Source organism: Erpetoichthys calabaricus, chromosome 13 (genome assembly GCF_900747795.2).
Source record: "Erpetoichthys calabaricus chromosome 13, fErpCal1.3, whole genome shotgun sequence".
NCBI classification, from domain to species: domain Eukaryota; kingdom Metazoa; phylum Chordata; class Cladistia; order Polypteriformes; family Polypteridae; genus Erpetoichthys; species Erpetoichthys calabaricus.
Window position 1 is genome coordinate 89062484 of NC_041406.2, and position 26683 is coordinate 89089166.

The 26683-nt window shown below is 43.8% G+C and overlaps 1 protein-coding gene across 1 annotated transcript in view; it reads left to right on the forward strand.

The window, feature by feature from the left end:
• The window catches only part of LOC114663465 (prostaglandin reductase-3-like), a 33798-nt gene extending 13525 nt beyond the window's left edge, over positions 1-20273 (forward strand). Inside the window, exon 2 of the mRNA XM_028817211.2 lies at positions 19083-20273. Within this exon, the coding sequence (XP_028673044.1) occupies positions 19083-20007 (925 nt within the window). The 3' untranslated portion in view covers positions 20008-20273. The remainder of the gene's footprint in view (positions 1-19082) is intronic.
• The last annotated feature ends 6410 nt before the right edge of the window (positions 20274-26683 follow it).

Consider the following 26683-nt stretch of genomic DNA (forward strand, 5'->3'; position numbering starts at 1 on the left):
CTGTGGAGAATTCCATCTCCCATGAAGCCATGCGGGAGGTTGGGGAATCGCCGTCAGCCAAGGAGGCTGCCACCATGCGTTCCGGGGGAGGTATTGAGCTGCCCATGGTTGCTCCCCCGGAACTTGTGCAGCAGGGGCGTCAAGGACGGGCATGGGACCCGGCCGCCCGTCACACCGGATTCAAGGCTGGAGCGCAGCAGTACAGCACATGCGGTGAGCACCGGTTACAACGGAATCACTTACAGTCCCATGTGATCGCTTTCCCTTTCTTTCCTCCCTCATACTGCTTGATAACTTTCATTCTTGTGTCGAGACAAATTGCCTTTTATCCCACTGTAATTGTAAGACAAATATAACCGGACGTAGTCGAAAGCACTGCAGGTAATAAACTGAGATCGAGATGAAGGAGTCACGGCATACGGAGCTGTGGCGAAAACTGTTGTTTGCCCGTGAGACACGGTAGTGTTTGTGAGACACGTGGGTCGTAAGTCGATGACTACCTGTATCCTGGTGTAATGGGTTTGCCTTTTTTAGCCACCAATTTCTGTTTTTAAACTGTGGACTTTGTTAAAGGCTGTAAGTATCAGGTATCGTATTTATATGTTCACCCTATTTCATTTTTAAGGATAAAGGTTGAAGGATCCTCTGCATTTTCTGTAATGCTCTTCTTGTCCAGGTGTAGGTGTGTGCTATGGCCTGATGTGTGTTCAGGGGTTCTTGTCTTTTCTTTAAACTGGCCAATACGGTAGAGAGTCCGCTTCCTAGCCAGTAGTTCTGTGGTGAAATGACGTGTATTTTGCCTTCCTTCAATCAACATGGAAAATACTTCTATCCATTATCCAACCCGCTATATCCTAACTACAGGGTCACGGGGGTCTGCTGGAGCCAATCCCAGCCAACACAGGGCGCAAGGCAGGAAACAAACCCCGGGCAGGGCACCAGCCCACCGCAGGGCAAATACATACATCCATCCATCCATTTTCCAACCCGCTGAATCCGAACACAGGGTCACGGGGGTCTGCTGGAGCCAATCCCAGCCAACACAGGGCACAAGGCAGGAACCAATCCCGGGCAGGGTGCCAGCCCACCGCAGGACACACACAAACACACCAAGCACACACACTAGGGCCAATTTAGAATCGCCAATCCACCTAACCTGCATGTCTTTGGACTGTGGGAGGAAACCGGAGCGCCCGGAGGAAACCCATGCAGACACGGGGAGAACATGCAAACTCCATGCAGGGAGGACCCGGGAAGTGAACCCAGGTCCCCAGGTCTCCCAACTGCGAGGCAGCAGCGCTACCCACTGCGCCACCGTGCCGCCCTCGCATTAACCAGCCTGTTAAAATAAAATAAAAATAAAATTTTTAATCCTGAGTTCTTCTTTATATTATATGTATGCCCTTCCTTCTTTTCTGGAAGGTGAGAGGGCTCCTACTTTCAGAGGGATTTCCGTTTACATATTCCTTTATGAATTTTCCATGGTGCCTTCTTCTTTCTACCTGGCGGCTCCCCTGCTTCTCCCATCAGGCTTCACAACAGGGGAGTCGCCCTACCTGCAGGTGCAGCTGCCTCCCACACTGGTCCAGTAGCCCTCCGATCCATGGCTACGTCAGGCTCCAACCGGACCGAGACTTGGGTTCTTTCCCCAGCGGCCAGGGCGCTCACGCTGGGGCTAAACCAGCCCAAAGCCTCCACGACTGCCGCTCCCTTTCGATGGCCAGTCGTCTTCAATACCGGTCACTCCAGCTCCATGATCACTCAGCTGGATCGACCGCTTTCTTCAGCCCCACCGAGTGTCGGCCAAACACTCATCTGCAGGGCTTCACCTCCCAGCTGCCTGCCTTTGCTCCATTGAATCTGCTCTCTCTCGCTCACTCGCTCTCCTGCACTGGCTTTCCTCTATCTGCTTCCTTCTCCATTAACCTCCCGTTCTTTCCTGTTCTCCCCTGCTAGCCACCTCGCGCTTCTATTTATCACGGGGACGTGGATCAGATGTGGCAATCAGCAGTTCCCAGGAACAATTATGGATGTGGACGACTCCTCACCTGTGCACTTAAGCTGGGATCGCCCGCATCACGAGTTCCCCAGGAACCGATCGGCCACACATACTCGCTAAGCCGCGAGTGCGGCGATTATTTATTTAAAAAGTGGCCTTTTTGACTTGAGCTGTGGACCCGCTACACCACACTGTCCAGTCGTTGTATGAGAAAAAAAACCAGTGTGCGAAATCGTGGATGAAGCCTTGTGGATATGGTTTCTTCAGGAACGTCTCAGAGGTACAGTACATACCTTTGAAATATTTTTCTACATGAAAATAGGTGTGCATCGGATTAACCGGCCATGGGCCAGTCCCGAGGTGGGACTGTACTGTACAGAGGAGTCGGAGTCAGAAGTACCGGAAACTAAGGAGACATAGTCAGAGTCGGAGTCGAAGGATTTATCTACTGACTCCACAGCCCTGTTCTTGTTACTGATAAGTTATAATGGCACATTTGTTGCAGCTATTTAGTCTGACCCAGTGAGCCAGCCATCTCTTTTTCGGGGTCTACTTATTCCAGTTTAGGAGTCTGTTTCAGGAACACTGGACACTAAATAGGATCTCACCATACATCTCATGGTACCCCGTTACACCGAATCAGACTGGAGAATTTGAAGTCAGTAATCAACCTATCCTTTATGAGATTTGATAGGAAAACTGGTGAACCCGTAGAAAATCCCGTAGACTCTACACAGGCCGTGGCTAAACTGGGATTCACTCCCACTCTACTGGCTACTGGTGCTAATCACTCTGACGTTGCATTGCAGACCTTCAATCAATACAACGCCCAAAACCGGTGTTTGTTTTTACCTGTTACTTACAGTGCATCCGGAAAGTATTGACAGCGCATCACTTTTTCCACATTTTGTTATGTTACAGCCTTATTCCAAAATGGATTAAATTCATTTTTTTCCTCAGAATTCTACACACAACACCCCATAATGACAACGTGAAAAAAGTTTTCTTGAGGTTTTTGCAAATTTATTAAAAATAAAAAACTGAGAAATCCCATGTACATAAGTATTCACAGCCTTTGCTCAATACTTTGTCGATACACCTTTGGCAACAATTACAGCCTCAAGTCTTTTTGAATATGATGCCACAAGCTTGGCACACCTATCCTTGGCCAGTTTCGCCCATTCCTCTTTGCAGCACCTCTCAAGCTCCATCAGGTTGGATGGGAAGCGTCGGTGCACAGCCATTTTAAGATCTCTCCAGAGATATTCAATCGGATTCAAGTCTGCGCTCTGGCTGGGCCACTCAAGGACATTCACAGAGTTGTCCTGAAGCCACTCCTTTGATATCTTGGCTGTGTGCTTAGGGTCGTTGTCCTGCTGAAAGATGAACCGTCGCCCCAGTCTGAGGTCAAGAGCGCTCTGGAGCAGGTTTTCATCCAAGATGTCTCTGTACATTGCTGCAGTCATCTTTCCCTTTATCCTGACTAGTCTCACAGTCCCTGCCGCTGAAAAACATCCCCACAGCATGATGCTGCCACCACCATGCTTCACTGTAGGGTTGGTGCCTGGTTTCCTCCAAAGTGACGCCTGGCATTCACACCAAAGAGTTCAATCTTTGTCTCATCAGACCAGAGAATTTTCTTTCTCATGGTCTGAGAGTCCTTCAGGAGCCTTTTGGCAAACTCCAGGCGGGCTGCCATGTGCCTTTTACTAAGGAGTGGCTTCCGTCTGCCCACTCTACCATACAGGCCTGATTGGTGGATTGCTGCAGAGATGGTTGTCCTTCTGGAAGGTTCTCCTCTCTCCACAGGGGACCTCTGGAGCTCTGACATGGTGACCATCGGGTTCTTGGTCACCTCCCTGACTAAGGCCATTCTCCCCCAAATGCTCAGTTTAGACAGCCGGCCAGCTCTAGGAAGTGTCCTGGTGGTTTCGAACTTCTTCCACTTACGGATGATGGAGGCCACTGTGCTCATTGGGACCTTCAAAGCAGCAGAAATTTTTCTGTAACCTTCCCCAGATTTGTGCCTCGAGACAATCCTGTCTCGGAGGTCTACAGACGATTCCTTTGACTTCATGTTGGTTTGTGCTCTGACATGAACTGTTAACTGTGGGACCTTATATAGACAGGCGTGTGCCTTTCCAAATCATGTCCAGTCAACTGAATTTACCACAGGTGGACTCCAATGAAGCTGCAGAAACATCTCAAGGATGATCAGGGGAAACAGGATGCACCTGAGCTCAATTTCGAGCTTCATGGCAAAGGCTGTGAATACTTATGTACATGTGCTTTCTCAAGTTTTTTATTTTTAATAAATTTGCAAAAATCTCAAGTAAACTTTTTTCACGTTGTCATTATGGGGTGTTGTGTGTAGAATTCTGAGGAAAAAAATGAATTAATCCATTTTGGAATAAGGCTGTAACATAACAAAATGTGGAAAAAGTGATGCGCTGTGAATACTTTCCGGATGCACTGTACCCCATGTTGTTTGTAACAATTGCAGAGAAAAACGAAGATGCCAACATTGCTAATACAAAGGTCCTAAATGGTGGCCAGTGGGGGCCAATGCTGAACAAGCACTAAAGATCTCCAGTTACTCGTGTCACATGATCTGCCTGTCAGCCATGTGTTCACAACATCCAAAATGCATGTGTTTTTTTTGTTGTTATTATTAGATACTACAGGAAAATGAGGGTAGCGCACGAAAGTGAAACACGTTCAGGCGAATTTGTGCTTTTGAATTGAAGACCTGCCAACCCCCTTTATTCCCTGTTTTCAGTTCAAAAGTTCAATCCCATTTGGACACACTTCACTTAAGTGTACTACTCTCATTTTCCAGAAGTATGTTCTTAGTAGTAGTAATATCGTCCCTGTAATTAAAAAATAAATAAAAAATGGGGTGACATGACACACGTGTTAGGGTCTGTGGTCGCGTCCCGTTTAACTGTGCACTAAGGTAAAGTAAATATAAAGACCATAAGGTCAAAATCTTGGCTTCCTCAGCCAAAAGTGTGTGCTCCCAAGGATGGCAATCACACCTTTTTGATGGTAGATTCCTTAATGAATGCCAGCATCCGGAACGTTCTGTTCTTAAATAGACTTCTGACACAGAGGGCAGATGATGTCATTGGTCCTCCCGGTTTTCTTCATCCAGTCTAAATGCAAAACAGCAAAGGTTGTTAGATTTGGTTTCACGTCACTCTCGGTCACCATTGCTCACTCCTTTGGCACACGCATCATGACATTCAAGTGTAACGTTCGTCTGGAATATGTGTGTGTGTGTGTGTCCCTGTGAGTTTGTACCTTTTCCCGTTCCTGTTATTAGTGGAATGGCTTAATTTGTAAGGCCGGCCAATTGTACAGGGGGAGAGAAGCACCTGACTTGGAGGGCCCAACAGGCTGTACGGGGAGGAGCCAACAGTATCTCTAAATGGGTGGCGGGGAAAAGGAGAGGAGAAGCGCAGAGCCAAGAGAGAAGTGGACGCAATCACAGGAAAAGGCAAGAGGGTAAGAGATTGACACCTAATGGAAAACGTCAGGTGAACCCGGGTTCATTTCAAGACAAATTATTTTTCCTTTCTGGTGAAAGGTATTCGGGAGAGGACCTGACGGGCCAACACAAGGAACTGTTAATCTGTACGTTTCCCAGAATAGGAGGTATGGTCGGCGCCTCGTTTCCCCACCGCAGACTGAGCTCGACATTCCGTACAGACTACAAATACACTCTTGATCAAATTTCTGTATTAGTAGCTTAAGTGTTTTGTGCCGTAATTTGTGTTGGATGGGCCGCGCTGCAGTGCAATGTTATGTATATAGGGGTTTTTGTTACAGTAAGTGTGTGTATCGTCTTCCAATAATCATTTTTTACTTAACCCTGCTTTCACTGGTGTGTCTCTATACTTGGGGTGGTGTAGTAGGAAAGTAGTGTTGGTCACTCGCACCCCAGATTATTTTTTTTTTCTTTTTTCTTTGCTGCCGTTCTAGGAGGGCAGCGCATATTATAATCGTGCCGGTTTTAAGAGTGGTACACATGTACAGAGTGCAATGAAGTTCATGTCCAACCATCATGCAGCATGTTACCACTCTCTGGCACCGTCATAATCAAGAATGTATTAAAAAATAGAACTTTATTTGAATTAATAAGAAACACAACCCAGCTTACTCGATGTATTCCTTGCTTCTGTTTCTATGTTTCCATTACCTGAAACCTTAATGTTGGGTGGGGGATCTGAGAGAAGTACTGGTGTAGTTATTAAGATTATGGAAGGAGTACTGGAGCACCAGCACAAACACTCATAAATATGTGGAAATGGCACACTCCTAAAATCACTGTACGTCTCAGTATAAGCACTACTGTGTGGGTTTATGATCAGCTTTGGTAGACCCCAGTCCAGCTCTTTTTTAATTTCAGTCCGGATTTATGAACATTTATGGAGACATTCCAAACATTCAAGACAAGTAGGCAATTCAACTCAATGCAGTGTAAGTTTCCTCAGGAGCCATGTTTCACTTTCAGCTCATTACTGCCAGCGTGGACCGTGGAACTAGAGGGGGATCCACAGGCCCAAACTACTTTTAGTCTAATATTAGCGATAAGCCAGCAATCTGAGTGAAATTGAATTTGTTTCTCTTTGCAAAAAGAATCGTGAAACTATGCTGTTAAGCGACCAGTTAAGTTCGTACCATTGAGCCAATGAAGAATTGTGTTTTGTACATATAAAAATATTTTTTCCCTATTTCCATCTCATCTACACCCTACTAGCAGTGCCAATTAGAGGACTAAACTTCCCATTCCAAATCACATAAATTCATGTAAGTTCCAAAAAGCATTTCCAGAAATGTCCACTAGAGGGGGAAATCACCATCAAAGCCCCGCTACTACCGAATCTTTATAAAATAAAAAGTCCATCCATTTTCCAACTCGCTGAATCCGAACACAGGGTCACGGGGGTCTGCTGGAGCCAATCCCAGCCAACACAGGACACAAGGCAGGAACCAATCCCGGGCAGGGTGCCAACCCACCGCAGGACACACACAAACACACCCACACACCAAGCACACACTAGGGCCAATTTAGAATCGCCAATCCACCTAACCTGCATGTCTTTGGACTGTGGGAGGAAACCGGAGCACCCGGAGGAAACCCACGCAGACATGGGGAGAACATGCAAACTCCACGCAGGGAGGATCCGGGAAGCGAACCCAGGTCCCCAGATCTCCCAACTGCGAGGCAGCAGCGCTACTCTATTCTTTCAAAGTGCTGTTCAATAACGATAAATCTCTGTGGAGCACAAGAAACAAAGGAATTGCCCAAAAACTCTAAGTCAATGCAAACAAATTCCCAAATCAATACATTAATCCAGAAACGTAGTCCTACACAGAGTATGGAGATCAAAATTCCAAAAAATACGAAAGGCACAAGCACAGCAAAAACACATTTGGCTCCCCGACTCCAGAATGCATTCATGATGAACTGACAGGAACTGTGGGAGACCCTCCTGATTTAAAGGGTTGAGGGTGGTCCCTGGCAGTGATTGGCAGGTGGCCCCGCCTCTGTGGGAACCTCCCATAGAGTACATGGAACATAACAAAGGCAGCTTATATACATAGAAAAAGCCAAAAATAAAGAAAGGTGCTCATAATCAACATTAAAAGAATCAAAGGAGACCTCAGACATGAACCCCAGCTGAGACATGACAGGAAAGCCCACAGGTACTGTTTTTCCTCCACTGCATTATACAACAGTTTCATCGCCTCACTGGACTATAGCTTTTGTCTAACAATATACCTTTTTGTCTCATTGTGGGTTGTCTTCAGCCATGTTGCATTTCCAAAAAAAAACATTGTTCCCCTGTTAATTTGCATCTGGAAACTTTGCTGAGAAATTGACGGATCCAGAAGGAGTGTACGGCTTTGCGTAAATCTGCATTTTTCATATTGCAACCGCTTCCATTTAATTTTAACACTTGCAATGTGGTCTCTGCGCACACACAACACACATTTTTAGGAGACTGGCTGTAGAGATGTAGCAGTGCTACTTAAAATGTCCTACATCTCCCAGCAGCCCCGGCAGTATAATACTATTGGGAAGCTTCAGGGGACACATGGGCTGTTGGGAAGAAGATTGATCAGGCAGGCCCTTTTAAAAAGGAGCCTAAAATACACTGGGGGGATCGCAGTCATCTGTCCGTTTTTGATTATATCTCATAGACCCAATTGGATTACGACTGGACCACCTTGGATTACAGTTTCTGGCTGGATGTAGTGTATGTGCTGTCCTGTGCCTGGCTGTCCGTATGAGTTCACGCTGATTGGAAACGTCTTCGTCTGAGGGAGCTCTCTCAGTCACTACAAACCCCACACCGATTCAGGAACCTGGTAGGACAAAACTTTACATTGTTTTCAGAATACTGTTCACAGGGTTTTACTTATTCACACATCCAACATCATTTGCCCCTGCTGTGCTGGACTGTTTTGGACTTTGTTGTTAGTGTTTATTGGATACTGTTAGGGTTGTGATTTATTATCACTGCCAGAGAGCTGTGGACGGCCTTCGTGTATGTGGCTTTGGTTATATTGTGTATTCTTTTTTCATTATTTGATTAACTGTTTGAGGGCGGGTGTCGACTTATGTCAAAATTCAGAGGCAGAGGATGGTAATCCTCTGTAAAGTGTGACAAAAGTCACCGCTATGTTTTAGTTCAACTCTCTTTGCTAGAAGGAAAGTTTGTTAATCTGACGGAGATTTCCTTTTGCATGCATGCATAGCGAAGAGCAAACAACCTCTAAAATGGCATCGACATCTGACGAAAGACCAAAGTGAATGCGCAAGGCAAACTACTCCGTGGACGGCGTTTTGAGTATCATATCGCTGAATCGGACTCTGCGTTATCGGATTTTGATGCAAGTGATCTGGAGATCAAAAACAAAAGTGAGGGACTAGCATCACCTGATTGGTTCCCAGCTGATCGTGGTGCTGAATGTGTTTGTATAGCTGATGTGCCTATGCCAGTGCCAGTGTTCACTTACGATGACAAGAGGTACAATCCAGATTGCGTCACACTGCGACTGCTACTGTTGTGTGAAGACAGCCAGGCAGTCGGCCTGTCGCGTATTCCTGCTGGTCGTTGAGCTGCTCCTGTGCAGCCATTGCTGCCTGAGACACCAGAGAGGCACTGACAGCAGCCACAGCACACCACAAAAGACATTTTATGTTGATTTATGTGGGAAACCATTGCTTTGTGTGTTTTTTCAGAAAATATTCAGCCCTCATAGAGTTAATATATTTCATTGTTAATTATCTATTCATTGTGCCACTAATAGTGTGTGAGTTTGGGTCAAAGCTGGGTGTGTTCCTGGGGTCACCATAATAAAATAGACAAATCCCCGGTTGTGAAACTCAGCATCCCTGCGACCGCTAAATTCAGTTCATTGTCGTAGTCAGAAGCTCGCTCTCTGTCGGACCAGGTTAACGAGACCACCATTGCTCTTTGCAGTTCAAAATAACCAACCCTGCTTTGAGTGCCGCCTTCCTGAGACGTTGCGATGATTTAGATCTTTCGCACTCTGTGAGCCGTCTCTTTGTTCCCACCCACTTTTCAGCAAAATTCATTTATGATTGTCTCCAGACGTATGTATGATACTGTATGTGACATCTACTCACACTTGGCCAATTCAGAGTCACCAATAGCCTAACATTATGTCACTTGATTTTAGGGAGCCCATATCAACAAAAAAAAAAAGAACTCGCAAACGCTTCACAGAATGGATTTTAGCTGGCGAACCAAACTGAAGTCTGAACTGCAATAAGACGCCAACACCAAATTCTGTGCTGCCCAACTAAATTTCCAGTATCTTAATGTTACTGCACTTGGTGATGTCCCAAAAGCTTTTCATCCTGCGTGTTTCCATGTTAGTGACGTCTGTCAGAGACAGTTATAGGAGTTGGTTAGAAACAGATACAGGAATGTAGCAGACTTAGGGGCCTTCCTGTCTATACCTATACATGCACAAGTCTCACTTTACTTGTCAACAGCATCTACCAGAGTCTGTCTGACGAGTCCCTGCTTGTTGAAGGTAGCAGTGGGAATCTATCTGCATGGCCAGAACTGCTGAGAGGTGTACTTACCTCAGCAGTGACATTCGTGTCTCTGGTGACTCTTCCTATGAAGTCAGTAGATGGATCGAGAGAGCATAGGAAGGCCATGAGGTCACTGGAAAGGGGTGTGTGGCGCTCCCGATATCTATGCAAAAAGACAATTGTCCAAGTCTTTAGAGTCCTGGTGCTTCCATCCATCAATTTTCCAACCCACTGAATCCAAACACAGGGTCACGGGGATCTGCTGGAGCCAATCCCAGCCAACACAGGGCACAAGGCAGGAACCAATCCTGGGCAGGGTGCCAACCCACCGCAGGACACAAACACACCCACACACCAGAGCCACACTGTCTTGCTATATGGTTGCGAGACATGGACTCTATCCAGTGACCTGAGACGAAGACTGGACTCCTTCGGTATTGTGTCTCTTCGGAGAATCCTTGTGTACAGCTGGTTGGACTTTGTGTTGAATGAGTGGTTGCTCACGGAGTCCCGAATGAGGCAAATCACCTGCATTGTGAGGAAGCATCAGTTACGGCACTGTGGCCATGTGGCGCGATTCCCTGAGGGTGATGCAGCTCGCAGGATCCTCGTTGTTGGGGATCTGAGTGGCTGGACTAGACCAAGGGGATACCCACGTAACACCTGGTTTGCTGCAGACAGATGGTCATTTTTGGAGGATGGGACTGGTCTGCGTGACTACCTGGGGGGTTGCCAACCAGGATCCTGAGGTGTTTCGTCGTGTGGTGGGTACAGCAATGTAGAGTACCAGTGCAGGCTCCCCAACCTGACCTGACCTTACCTGGCCAAAACTGCTCTAGAAATCGCCACATGTTGGACTCGGCTAGAACCTGCCTACCTGTGCTTGTTAGAGACTGCTGTAAGAATCCACTCTTGTTAGATGCAACAAGTCAATCAGTATGTCACTTCTTGTTGGACACAGCTGCTTCATTGATGGTTAGCAAGTACAGCAGCAATCAGACTGTCGATCTGAGTTAGTTAGACTCTGCCGGATTAACCCACCTATGCTTGTTAAGTAATCCTGCAGAAACAGGTTCTTGTACAGACTGATTGATCATTTGTTTGACAATACCTGTTGGAAATGGCATTAGGAGTCCTTAATTTATTTGAAAAAAGTGAGAGATACATGCTGTAGATAGATGGAAACCTTATTAGGCACAAAAGAATCGAGTCTTTTTAGGAATGAATCGGTAATCTGCCTGTTACTTTAAATCTGTTGGAAACGCATACAGTGCCTTCCATAAAGTTTGGGACAAAGACACATCTTCTCCTTGATTCCCCCCTCTGCTCCACACTTTAAAATTACAAATCAAACAATTCAGACATCGTGATTAAAGTGCAATTTTCATTTAAGGGGATTTGCATACATTTTGGTCGCATAACACTTTTCTTCACACAGTCCCCCCATTTCTGGACACCGTGATGTTTGGGACACAGCAATGGCAGGTCTTTTAAAGCCATTGTCATATTTAGGACTTTGCTGCATATCCCTGACATGCAATGACTGCTTGAAGTCTGTGATTCAAAGACATTACCATGTGCTGAGGGTCTTCTCTGGTGATGCTCTGCCAAGCCTCTAATGCGGCCATTTTCAGCTTCTGCTTGTTTCGGTGACTTGTTCCCTTGAGTTCCCTCTTCAGAATATGGAAGGCCTGCTCAGTTGGATTTAAATCATTAACTGGCTTGGCCATTCAAGAATTTTGTGTTTTTTAGCTTTGAAAGTCTCCAGTGTTGCCTCAGCAGTATGTTTGGATCGTTATCTTGTTGTAGGATGAAGCGCCATCCCATGAGTTTGGAGGCATCTACAGGAATTGCAGCAGATCAGATGTACAGAGTTCATCGTGCCACTGCCGTCAGCAGTTCCATCATCAATGAAGGGAAGTGTGCCAGAACCTGTGGCAGCCATACCTGACCAAGCCATAACACCCCCAGCACCATGTTAAACAGATGAGGTGGTCTGCTTTGGGCAGTTCATTTTCGTCTCCACACTTTGCTCTCACCATCACTCTGATGAGGTTCATCTTTGTCTCATCTCTCCACAAGACCTTTTCCCAGAATTCGGCAGGCTCTTTTAAGTCCTTTTTTCTCAAACTGTAATCTGGCCATCCTGTTTTATGGTTTGCATCTTGCAGTGTGGCCTCTGTATTTTTGTTCTTGAAGTCTTCTCTGACGCACACATACATCTACCCCCTGAAGACTGTCTCTGATCTGTCGCACAGGCATTTGGGCCTTTTTCTTCACCATAGTGAGGATTCTTCTGTCATCTGCAGTGGAGGTCTTCTTTGGCCTACCAGACCCTTTGCAATTGTTGATCTCACCAGTGTGTTCTTTCTTCTTCAAGACAGTTGATTTCGGTCATCCTAAAGTTTTACCGATGTCTGTAATGGTTTTATTCTTGTTTTTCATCCTCCTAATGGCTTCTTTGACTTTCATTGGCACAGCTCTGGTCCTCATGTTGAACAATGGCAACTACAGACTCCAAAGGGTAGAAGCAAGCTGATGCATCTTACGAATCAATGAAACCCAACTGAGGAATCACAAACACCTGGGACACCAATTGTCCCAAACATTACTGCGCCCTGAAACAGGGGGCCGTGTTTAAAAATCATTGTCATTTGAAATTACTGCAAATCCCCTTAAATGAAAGTCTGCGATGCGCACTTTAATCACGGTGTCTGAATTGCTTAATGTGTAATTTTAAACAGTGGAGCAGAGGGAGAAATCAAGAAAAATATGTCTTTGTCCCAAATATTCTGGAGGGCTCCGTATACAAGGAACTCCCCGATATGTGGTGAGGTGGGATAGCTGTAGCAGTTTTTCCTTGTCGGAGTTAACTGTAGGAATCCCCTCTACATGTCTACAACTGCTACAGACATCTTTGCTCCCTGGACGCGGCTTGGCTAGCCTACCTGTACTTGTTGAGTGCTTGTGCTGTGTCGGGGTCAGCTGCTGAAGTGAACACGGCCTAACTGTGCATGTTAGAGGCATCTACTGTATAAGGATCAGTATCGGTCAGAAGCAACCAATTCATCTTTTCTGTCTATCAATACTTCAAAATGGCAATAAGGAGTCCATCTTTCTTTAGATAGATAGGCAGACACATACAGTGGATTCAGAAAGTATTCAGACTTCTTCACTTACTGCGCACGTCTTTATGTTGCAGATTTAATTTTAAAGGAATAAATCTGCCATTTTTGCCTATCACTCAATAACCCATAATGACAACATGAAACCATGCTTTCAGAAAGGTCTGCACATTTATTATAATATATATATGTATATATTATTTACTTTAGTTATAAATGCACTAAAAAGCAAAAAATAAAATTTTCTTTAACCACAATTTTTTTTTGGTTATATGTGACTAAATAAAATCATGGAGCACACATAAATGAATTGATTCAAACAATTTTTGAAAACTGTTTAGCATGATGGGAAATTACAAATTTTTTTTTTAATATTAAGTACCGTATATACTCACGTATAAGTCGGGTCTTCAAACCCGAAAAATCGATCATAAAATTAGACCCCAACTTATACGGCTGTTCAAAAATGCGACACCTACATTTTATTTTTTTTACATCTTCTTGCCTCCAATCTCACACCAGTTTCCCAGACACATCAAATTTTGTTGCAGCAGTGGAGTGTCCAATTTCTTTCGCTACTTCAACAACGCTTAACTTAAAACCAGCTTCATATTTACTTCTGATCGAACGCTCCATCGTAAATAAGGGATGTTCTTACGATAAAGGTGTATGAGGGTGTGAGATACAAAAAACACAAATCGGTGCAAACGTCGCTTCAGAATAGTTTGGGTATTACCGTGGGGTCACGTAGGCACAATATAATTGTCTGCATTCAACTTATACGACCGACACTATAAAATACCAGAAATTATACAGTAAAATCAGGTCCCGACTTATCTGCGGGAGAACTTATCCATGAGTATATACGGTAGCTATTCTGTTAATTGATTGAATTAATTAATTTATGTGCATCCCACAATTTTATTTAGTCACATATAACCACGAAAATTGTGGTTAAAGAAAAATGTATTTTTTGCTTTTTCGTGCATTTATAAGTAAAGTAAATAAATCATTTTACTTAAAAAATTTTTTTTATATATTTTATTTTTTACTTTTTAGTTTTTGAGTATTTTGTAATGATTTTTCTTTAATCATTTTTCATCAACAGGAAGCTTCTTTAAAAGTATTACATAATATATCCATCAATTGTCCAACCTGCTATATCCTAACTACAGGGTCACGGGGGGTCTGCTGGAGCCAATCCCAGCCAACACAGGGTGCAAGGCAGGAAACAAACCCCGGGCAGGTCGCCAGCCTACCGCAGGGCACACACACACCAAGCACAATTTAGAATCGCCAATGCACCTAACCTGCATGTCTTTGGACTGTGGGAGGAAACCGGAGTACCCGGAGGAAACCCACGCAGACACGGGGAGAACATGCAAACTCCACGCAGAGAGGACCCAGGAGGCGAACCCCGGTCTCCTAACTGCGAGGCAGCAGCGCTACCCACTGCGCCGCCACATAATATATCTTCTTTGCAGAATTATTTGAATACTAAAAAGAATTCTATTTTGGTCTCTCTTTTTCTGTTCAGGTTCTTATGAGATTAGCGCTCGATCGCTGCGGAAAAAATATATCGATGACAAAACGGCAAGCTTACGGCAATGCTTCCTCACCGTGATCATCGAGGCTACTGCTTCGCAAGAGTAAACAAGTAAAGTCGGCACACATATTTACCCACTCCACTCACTGGAAGAGGCAAGTGGGGGCAATCCGATGCGTCTCTCGCTTGTATGCTCCTATATCGCACTATATAATCTCTCCGTCATTGTTGTGTGTGTGTTAACTGGAATCACATAACCAATGATTACAGCGAAATTTGTTACGTAATTGCATCGGTTTTGACAGATTATTGTATTGTCATCCATACTGAACACACATACAAAGTTTGAAGAAATTCGCTTCGCCAGAAGTGGGTTTAAAATCCGTTACAAGATTTGACCCAAACAGACAGACAAACAGAGCAGTCAAGTTAAATAAAATCATTTAAAAATTAAAAACTGTATCCTCTTCTTCATAGAAGTATCCAGACTCTTTTGCTTTGGCGCTCCAAATTGTGCTCCTGTGTATCCTGTTTGCTTTAATTCTCCTTGAGATGTTTCTAGAACTTGACCTGAGTCCACCTGTGGCCCATTGAATTGATTGGACATCATTTAGAAAGACACATGTATACCTGTGTTTAGAAGGTCCCAGAATTCACACTGCATGTCAGGACAAACAACTACTACAGTCCAAGGAACTCTCTGTAGACCTCCATGATCAAATTGTGGTGTGGTGTGGCATAGATCAGGGCAAGAGGATAGAACCATTTCTAAAATGTTGAATGTTCCCAGGACCACAGTGGCCTCTAAAATTGTGAAATGCTAAAAGTTTGGAACCACCAGGACTCTTCGAGAGTCGGCCGTCTAAAATACCCATTGGTTTGTCAGAATCATTATAGGGACTTGGTCAATGTTGTCCTCGGTAGTGGATAAGGATCAGTGTACCACTACTTCTTCATGCTTAACATTTGTCCAAACATTTTTGAACTCCTCAGTCCATTTGTAAACAGTTTGCCGTGGTACAGTACTGTCTCCACATCGTGCAAAAGTTCTTCTATAGATTTCAGCCTCGGTACACCTTCAGCCCATAAAAAGCAAATCTTTGGTGCAAATGGCCAAATTTTTTCCTAGAAATCAAGACAATCTGACTGATCAAGGCTGAAACTTTACCACTGTGACAACAGACACACCAGTTTCCGAAGCAGTACAGCCAACCCAAACAAAAAGATCACAAAAGTGTGAATGATTATTGACTTACTATCATACCTGTTAGGAACGATTTGAGAAAACTGTGTTCTTTGGACACCTCTAGATTGGACAACCTGAGCTTGTTAGAGACGAGCTACAGGAATCCATACAAGACGGAGATAGTTAGCCTGTCCATTAGTGCATGCCTGTTGGTGACAGCAGCAAGTCTATCCTTGCTTATTAGCGACTACTGCAGCAATCTGTCAGCCTATCTCTGCTTGTTAGACTCTGCCTGATTAATCTCTTTATGCATCCTAGATAGTTCTGGTGAAGTAAGTTTCCCAACTGTGGTAATTTTTCAGTCAACTCGAGTTTGGTCCAGCAATAAGAATCCAACTTTCCTTTTTAGTAAACAACAGTAAAACTTGTCATTAAAAGATCAGAATATTTGTAACGAGAAGGGGTCATTCCCATCCTTCCTGTTTTCTTAAATTCTCCAAAAACACATCATCTTGAGATATGAAGGTCCCTAAAGTCCTCCTTTCCACCACTCTACTTGGTCGTTTATTCCATGTGTCCATGGTTCTTTGCATGAAGAAAAAATTTCTAATTTTAGGATAAGCTGGGCAACTCTTCTTCTTAGAGACGTCAGCCAGAATCCATATTTATTATAGCCAGCTGGGCAAACTGTCTGCCAGTACACTCGTAAAAGTCCTGGTTCTTTAATGGTACTTTATGGTTCTGTACTGGGTTGTGTGGTTCCTTGTTGAACTTTTGCTTGACAAAGCACCATTTAAGTCTCAGAAGAGTTCTTAATATACAGTATATGAAGTTGGTTCTTCATGATTTGAAAAGCATTCTAATATGTAGAAAAAGCAGAAATGTTTAATGTATGGTAGGATACCTAGCAGGGTACTGAGAGATTACGGTTAAACCTGGACATGTCTGTTATTGACCAGACAGGACAAGTCCTTTTAGAATTATGATCCATAAGTATTTCACAGATCTTAGCATCTTTAACTTTGCCACCTCCAACAGGATCAGCTGAAAGAAGAAGAAGAAGAGTATTTCACAGATCTGTTACCATCTCTTCATGGTTATTTACTCTATGGAGCTGGTTATGGATCTAAATAAATAAAAGGTTCTTTTTGGAACTTGGCTCCCCCATGACATCGCTCTGAAGAGCCACTCTGGCACCTTTATTTTTAGGAGTGTACTTGTTTCTAATGACCACTAGAGTTGGACCCTTGCTTTGCATGATAGCCACGTCTACTAGAATTGGCCTGCCTATCTCCGCCTAGGCATGTCATAAACTGTTCCATGAATCCATTCTTGTTTGGGATGGACTGGTAATCTACTGTTTCTACTAAACAGGCTACAGAAGTCTTATCTTTTCTTGTTAGCAAGATCCAGAATCCTTGTGAAGAATGTTTGGAATAGTAGGGAGGAGGCTTTGTGTGTCCAAGACAGCTGTAGCAATCCATCTGCACATGTTGGGACAGCCGTGAAATCTATTCTTGTTAATGACCGGTAGGTAATGTGCGCTTCCGTCCATACTTCTTGGAAGAGGCGATTTCTAGCACTACTTGAAGGTAATTAGGCAACTTGTCTATCAGTACATTTTGAGAACTGCTGCCAGGAGTATTTCTTTGCTCGTTGGCAATGAAACTAAAGGAGTCAGTCTGCCCATCGTTGCTTGTTTGACACAGCTAGGCTCCTCCATTGTCTCTTTAAGAGATGGTTTGCTGCTCGGTTTGTACATTTTGTATAGCGACTGGTGTCTGTTCTTGTCAGAGGTGGCTACTGGAACCTTTCTGTCAGCTTATGTTAGGAGCAGCTGCTGGAATCTATACGTGAGGCTGGCATCACACTACATGACTTCTAGTCTCGTAAAATCTATACGGCTATAGACAACCGTGACTGAATTTTGCTTGAAAATGAGTGTGATCAGTTAGACGGCTCACTTAATGTCACATTTCCAAACCAATCTAATGCCTCATGAAGGTGGAGCTCAAAGTAGAGGCCTTGATCTGGAAGTGCAAAGATCAGAGATGCTCTCGTTGACCTGGTCCAACGGACAGCAATGAACCATCTATAGACGAAAAGTCTCCTTAAAGACCCCTGTTAAACATGTAAATGTTAAAAATAAACCCGTTGGAATGGAAAAGCCTCTCTGTACCATCAGATTATACTTTGACACTCGCAAGCATCTATAGACTAGTTCCCCTGGTACATGCTTTTTACTGATGACATTGCGTTGTGTGGCACCAGAAAACAGGAAGTGGAGAGGAATTTGGAAAATAGAGGATATAAAATACATAGGAAGAAGACATAAGATATGAGGTTTAATGATGATCAGAATTCATAAGTTAGCTGTTGAAAAGAGTGGAGTAGTTTAAATATCTGGGATCAGTGGAGGCCCAAGATGGAAAACTAGATACAAAGATAACCCACAGAGTGCAGTATGGATGGAACAATTGGAAGAAGGTATCAGCAGTGTTGGGTGATCCATGAATAAAGGCAAAGGTTAAAGGAGTGGTTTTGAAGACAGTGGTAAGACCAGCAAAGATGTATGGAGCTGAGACCTGAGCAGTAAATAGAGCACAGCAGGAGAAGACATTAGATACGGCAGAAATGAGAATGTTGAGATGGACGTGTGGAGTTTTTAAAAAAAAAAAAAAAAAAAAATGGACAGAATCAGAAATGAGACAATGAGAGGTACAACAGAAGTGACAGAGATATCTAAGAAAGTACAGGAAAGGAGATTAAAGTGGTATAAATATGTGATGAGGAGAGAGACAATGAAGGTGTGAGTAAAAGGATGATGGAAATGGAAGTCCAGGATAAGAGAAAGTGAGGGTGAATGGACAAAGTAAAAGAAGATGTGAAGGAAATCGTGCTTGATGGGTGAGGAGGTGCAGGACCAAGCTGTGTGGAGAAGGTTGATCAGGCACATCGACCCCACATAGAAGTGGGAAAGGATGAAGAGGAAGAGGAAGAATGTGTTGCTACTATGAAGTAAAGTTAATGTGCCTCTCGTGTCTGCGTTGTGCTCCTTATTTTTTTTTGTTTAAAACTTATAAGTATTTCATAAAGTTCAAACATGTCTAACCTTTTTTGTGTGTTTTTTTTTTCTTCCTGTTCAGATTTGTTGGCATCAACGCTTCTGACATCAACTATTCTGCGGGTCGCTATGATCCTTCAGTGAAGCCCCCGTTTGCTGCTGGTTTTGAAGGAATCGGTGAAGTGGTAGCTTTGGGGCTCAGCGCCAGTGCCACCTACGCAGTGGGACAATCAGTAGCCTACATGGGAGATGGTGCCTTCGCAGAGTATGTTGTCATGCCAGACAGAAACGCCTTGCCCGTGCCTTCCATTGAACCCAAGTACCTTGCCTTACTGCTGAGTGGTGCAACGGCTTACCTCAGTTTAAAAAACCTTGGATCTTTAACTGAAGGAGAGAACGTGCTGGTGACTGCTGCCGCAGGAGGGACCGGGCAGTTTGCCGTTCAGTTAGCCAAAAGAGCCAAATGCCATGTCATTGGGACCTGCTCCTCGGAGGAGAAAGCTGGCTTCCTAAAGTCCATCGGCTGTGACCGACCAATCAATTACAAAACTGAAGATGTTTCTGCAGTCTTGCGGAAGGAGTATCCGGGCGGTGTAGATGTTGTCTATGAGTCGGTTGGCGGGAGTTTGTTTGAGATGGCCGTTAACTGCCTGGCCAATAAAGGCAGACTGATAATCATTGGCTTTATTTCCGGTTATCAGTCGGCCTCTGGACTCAAGCCAATAAGAGCCGAGGCTTTACCCGCAAAGCTGCTTCTTAAATCTGCTAGCATTCGTGGTTTCTTTCTTCCCCACTATTACTCTGAATATGCGTCAGCCATGAAAGATCTGTTGGAGATGTGTGAAAATGGAGACGTGTCCTGTGAATTGGACACGGGGGAGCTGTCTCCCGAGGGTAGATTCCTCGGTTTAGATTCTGTCTTCCGTGCGGTAGATTACATGTACTCGGGGAGAAACCTGGGGAAGGTGGTGGTGGAGTTGTGCCATCCCGTCAGCAGCAAGCTGTGATGTGATGAGGAAACGGTGCGCGAAAGACAACTAGTGCGGCCATTTCAATTCAGCAGTGTTAAACGTGAGAAAAAAGTAATATATAATATTGAAAATAATAAGTCATATTTTAAAATAATTCAATAGATGATCTCAAAGAAAAAATGTTTCTGCCAGCCAATTGATAATTTTTCTAGAGAGATGTTCTTCTGTATCATTAAATGAAGTATAAAACAATTATTTTCATTGTTAAAAAATTTATATTTAATAAATCTATTTGTGTAAAATATAGTGAGCATTTGTGGCCTTTTTAAGCCGGGTGGGAGTTTCAAAACACTTTTTTTAGAATTAACGACGATTGCATGGGCAGCTGAGTGGCTCAGTAGTTAGTGCTGCTGTTTTACCACTCCAGTGGCCTTGGGTATGTCGGTGTGGAGTTTGCATGTTCTCTGGTTTCCTCCAGGTTTCCTCCTGCATCCTAAACACAGGTACATGAGGTTAATTAGTGACTTAATTATTTCACCCTTCTGAACAAATGAGGCTGTGTGTTCCCCACCAGAGACTCGCATCTCGTTCAGGGTTTTTTACCCCGTGTATTTTACCCAGAATGCCTGAGCTCTTCCACTTTATTGAATCCTGAGTGGGAATAACCAAGTTGGATGGTCTGATGGATTTTATTACTAAATGCATGTGCAAAACATCACATGTGGTTCCTAATGTGCCGTATGGTGATGTCATGCAAATATCTAGATTTGCACGAACTCCGCCATCTTATTGGATCCTGAATCAGTATAAGTAAGTTTGAAGGTGGATGGATGGATTTTATTACTGACTGCATGTGAGAAGACATCACAGTTGGTTCCTGGTGGGTCACTTCCATATCATAATATCATGCAAACATCTGTATATGCATGAGCTTCACCACCTTATTGGATTGTAAATCGGAATAACCAAGTTTGAAGGTGGTGGAATGGTTTTTATCACTGACTGCATGTGAGAAGACATCAAATTTGGTTCCTGGTGGGTCACTTCCATATCATAATATCATGCAAACATCTGTATTTGCGTGAGCTCCACCACCTTATTAGATCCTGAATCAGAAGAACCAAGTTTGAAGGAGGATGGATGGCTTTTATTAATGACTGCATGTGAGAAGACATCACGTTTGGTTCCTGGTGGATCACGTTCATATCATAATATCATGCAAACATCTGTATTTGCATGAGCTCCACCACCTTATTAGATCCTGAATCAGAAGAACCAAGTTTGAAGGAGGATGGATGGCTTTTATTAATGACTGCATGTGAGAAAACATCACGTTTGGTTCCTGGTGGATCACGTTCATATCATAATATCATGCAAACATCTGTATTTGCATGAGCTCCACCACCTTATTGGATCCTGAATTAGAATATCCAAGTTTGAAGGTGAATGAATGATTTTTATTACTGACTGCATGTGAGAAGACATCAAATTTGGTTCCTGGTGGGTCACTTCCATATCATAATATCATGCGAACATCTGTATTTGCATGAGATCCACCACCTTATTGGATCCTGAATCAGAAGGACCAAGTTTGAAGGTTATTCTGATGGCTTTTATTGGTGACTACATTTGAGAGGATATCCCTTATGGTTCCTGGTGTGTCACTTCCATAACGTAATTAATTTGTGTGTATTGTGTGGTGTTGGTAAATTCTTTCCATATCATCTTTGTTCTGCTCAGTGACTTTAGGGGTCAAACCAACATGCACACCAGCTCTGTACAAAATGGCAGTGCACTAAAGGGTCCATTCAGGTTAACAGGGAGTGGTGCATTAAAACCCCTGAGTAAAAATCGGGAGTGCACTCCCCTCGACTTCCTCATATACTGAGGTAGAGGAAAAGATCATCAGAACCACTTCCAGTTGTACAAAATTAATTTTAAGTGAAATCTCTATGGGCAGGGCAGGAGCTGTGAATTCTCTATTTAAAAAACTTAAGTTATAGCAGTGAAGTATGGTGGTGGCAGCATCGTGCTGTGGGGATGTTTTTCAGCGGCAGGGACTGGGAGACTAGTCAGGATGAAGGGAAAGATGACTGCAGCAATGTACAGAGACATCCTGGATGAAAACCTGCTCCAGAGCACTCTTGACCTCAGACTGGGGCGATGGTTCATCTTTCAGCAGGACAACGACCCTAAGCACACAGCCAAGATATCAAAGGAGTGGCTTCAGGACAACTCTGTGAATGTCCTTGAGTGGCCCAGCCACAGCCCAGACTTGAATCCGATTGAACATCTCTGGAGAGATCTTAAAATGGCTGTGCACCGACACCTCCCATCCAACCTGATGGAGCTTGGGAGGTGCTGCAAAGAGGAATGGGCGAAACTGGCCAAGGATAGGTGTGCCAAGCTTGTGGCATCATATTCAACAAGACTTGAGGCTGTAATTGCTGCCAAAGGTGCATCGACAAAGTATTGAGCAAAGGCTGTGAATACTTATGGACATGGGATTTCTCAGTTTTTTTATTTTTAATAAATTTGCAAAAACCTCAAGTAAACTTTTTTCACGTTGTCATTATGGGGTGTTGTGTGTAGAATTCTGAGGGAAAAAAATGAATTTAATCCATTTTGGAATAAGGCTGTAACATAACAAAATGTGGAAAAAGTGATGCGCTGTGAATACTTTCTGGATGCACTGTATCTAGCATGATAATGAAGAAATAACTGAAGAAAAACGAATTCAGCTTTTCCTTTAAAGTCCCCTGCGTTAGGTACACATCTGGGGAGGCTGAATTGGCCCCCCACATGCCGTCCTCACAGAGGGCTCTTCTCCTTACAAGTGCAGGATAGCCAATGATGCAGACGTTTCCTCTCAGTCTCCAAGGAGAGAGCGCCAGTCTTTCCGGTGTTTGTGGCACACACGTCACAAGTGCGACACTCGCTAGCTGCTCCTCCGCCCTCACTGCCACATGTGCTCTTCACTTCATGAAGCTGTCCCAAGGGTGAATTTATTCTTCCATTTTCTATTATTGTATCAGAATAAGACGCTTGCTTGTTAATTTTATACGTGGGAAACATCTTCACAGTGGCAAACATCATCAAGAGAGAAAAAGACAAATTACCATAAGGAGAAGAGCAGCCTGCAGCAGGTAGGAAAAGTGAAGCTTCGGGGTCCTGCAAGAGCCCCCTTATCATCATCATTATTAAAAGCAGGCTGCTTGTCAGAAATGAATAAAGTTTGAGAGACAATTCGAGGAAGCCTTTCACCGAGCCAGTAGTGTGCGACAGTTGACAGAACTAAATGAGTTATTACCTATCCAAAGGGAGACGACGACTCAAAACAAGCCGCTGCCATCACTAGGCACAGGTTAAACCAGCTTTACGTGTAATGATTTTTTTTTTGTTTGTTGTATTTTAAGTTTACTCAATTACACTTCCAGCATTTAAAAAAAAAAAAACAACAAAGGATTCTTGTAATAGATGTGAAAGACTTGACTGTTAGGTGAAATTGCAGATCGGCCCACTAAACGACATCCTAGACAGCCCCAAATGTCAGCGCTCAGGCAGGTATTATTTTCCATGGGCGCAGTGGCAAAATGTCTTCAGACGGATTGATTGTTCTTTTTATAGCAGCTTTCGTCTGTGTCACTTGTTCTGTAGCGCCTCTTTGAGTGACCGCTATCAGTTAGCATTCTGAAAGTCACTTTTTTTTTTTAGCTGCACAGTTAAACACCAAGGTGGGATTGTTGTAAATATACAGTGCATCCGGAAAGTATTCACAGCGCATCACTTTTTGCACATTTTGTTATGTTACAGCCTTTTTCCAAATTGGATTAAATTCATTTTTTTCCTCAGAATTCTACACACAACACCCCATAATGACAATGTGAAAAAAGTTTACTTGAGGTTTTTGCAAATTTATTAAAATAAAAAAACTGAGAAATCCCATGTCCATAAGTATTCACAGCCTTTGCTCAATACTTTGTCGATGCACTTTTGGCAGCAATTACATCCTCAAGTCTTGTTGAATATGATGCCACAAGCTTGGCACACCTATCCTTGGCCAGTTTCGCCCATTCCTCTTTGCAGCACCTCTCAAGCTCCATCAGGTTGGATAGGAAGCTTCGGTGCACAGCCATTTTAAGATCTCTCCAGGGATGTTCAATCGGATTCAAGTCTGGGCTCTGGCTGGGCCACTCAAGGACATTCACAGAGTTGTCCTGAAGCCACTCCTTTGATATCTTGGCTGTGTGCTTAGGGTCGTTGTCCTGCTGAAAGATGAACCGTCGCCCCAGTCTGAGGTCAAGAGCGCTCTGGATCAGGTTTTCATCCAGGATGTCTCTGTACATTGCTGCAGTCATCTTTCCCTTTATCCTGACTAGTCTCCCAGTCCCTGCCGCTGAAAAACATCCCCACAGCATGATGCTGCCACCACCATGCTTCACTGTAGTGATGGTATTGGCCTGGTGATGAGCGGTGCCTGGTTTCCTCCAAACTTGACGCCTGGCATTCACACCAAAGAGTTCAATCTTTGTCTCATCAGACCAGAGAATTTTCTTTCTCATGGTCTGAGAGTCCTTCAGGTGCCTTTTGGCAAACTCCAGGCGGGCTGCCATGTGCCTTTTGCTAAGGAGTGACTTCCGTCTGGCCACTTTACCATACAGGCCTGATTGGTGGATTGCTGCAGAGATGGTTGTCCTTCTGGAAGGTTCTCCTCTCTCCACAGAGGACCTCTGGAGCACTGACAGAGTGACCATCGGGTTCTTGGTCACCTTCCTGACTAAGGCCCTTCTCCCCCGATCTCTCAGTTTAGATGGCCGGCCAGCTCTAGGAAGAGTCCTGGTGGTTTCGAACTTCTTCCACTTACGGATGATGGAGGCCACTGTGCTTATTGGGACCTTCAAAGCAGCAGAAATTTTTCTGTAGCCTTCCCCAGATTTGTGCCTCGAGACAATCCTCTCTCGGAGGTCTACAGACAATTCCTTTGACTTCATGCTTGGTTTGTACTCTGACATGAACTGTCAACTGTGGGACCTTATATAGACAGGTGTGTGCCTTTCCAAATCAGGTCCAGTCAACTGAATTTACCACAGGTGGACTCCAATGAAGCTGCAGAAACATCTCAAGGATGATCAGGGGAAACAGGATGACACCTGAGCTCAATTTTGAGCTTCATGGCAAAGGCTGTGAATACTTATGTACATGTGCTTTCTCAATGTTTTTATTTTTAATAAATTTGCAAAAATCTCAAATAAACTTTTTTCACATTGTCATTATGGGGTGTTGTGTGTACAATTCTGAGGAAAAAAATGAATTTAATCCATTTTGGAATAAGGCTGTAACATAACAAAATGTGGAAAAAGTGATGCGCTGTGAATACTTTCCGGATGCACCGTATGGTGTGGCTGGCGGGGAGGAAGCAGTTATAGTTATCATGCAATTCTTTAGACTCCATAACTTTCTCAGTCAAGCGCGTCTGTTTGAAACACTAGTGTAGCTCACCCTACTCATCTTTCCTGGATTTCTGTAAGGCGATGTGTTATAAACTAATTAATGTTCACTTTGAGAGATTTCCAGATGAGTTCACCTGACTCTCTCTATCCAGCAGTTTGATTCAATTCAGTCCTGTAGCTCATCCTTGACTGATCTACCTTAATAAAAGGACAAGTGTCTGTGTATAAGTGTGTCCGTCCAGTTGCTACGTCTCAGTCATTCCAAAAGATGGTGCATGGCAGATATTTGTAGTAGTAAAATGTATTGCATTTGTCTTTCCAACAGATGGTACACCACAAACATTAATACTGCTTTTACCCTATTTCATACCCAATGGCATATCATTGTCATTTCAACAGATGAAGCATCACAGGTATTATTAGTACAAATGTTTATGAGGCGCCATCTGTTGGAATAATAAATGCAGTGCATTTAATTATTATATCAGCCAGTTATCTTGTAACACACTTAGTCACATGGTGAGTCACATAGGGCATAAGGCAGAAACAAACCCTGGACAGGGCACCACTCCAACATAGGGTGAACACATACACACACACACACAAACACCAGCAATACACTAGTATCACCAATTCACAAAACCTGCATGTCTTTGGACTGTGGGGGGAAACCGGAGCACCCAGAAGGAAAACCACGCGGACTCAGAGAGAACATGCAAGGAGGACCCGGGACACGAACCTTAGTCCCATTACTGCGAGGCAGCAGTACTACCACTGTGCCACCCCTTATCTCCATATGCATTACAAAACATATTTCAATGGATGATATGCTACTAACTTTAAAGCTGCTAAGGTCTACGTTGATTACTTAGATTTCTAGCTGTCTTAGCCGGGGAGCTGTGATGATGCGGGTTCGCTCCATGCTCCCATCGTCCTTCTGGGAGCCCCTGAACCCGACACCGTCAGTAATGTCACCGATGAGCTAGGCAGTGAGGCACAACAAATCAAGGGGATGGTGCAAAAGTGCCAAGTGCTTTTATTAAAACAACATCAATCAAAGTGTTCAAATAAATAAATCTTTAAATAAATAATCCAATAAAACAAGTGAACTGCTGAAAGGTGGAGGTTAAAATCCATTAGAAAAAAATCTTTTAAAAACAACGAGGTTAAAACAATGGCTGGAAGCAGTCTCTTTAAAAACACAAAGCACGGTTCCTTCTTTTACTGGTGACTCCCCTGCTTCTCCCATCCAGGCTATGCAC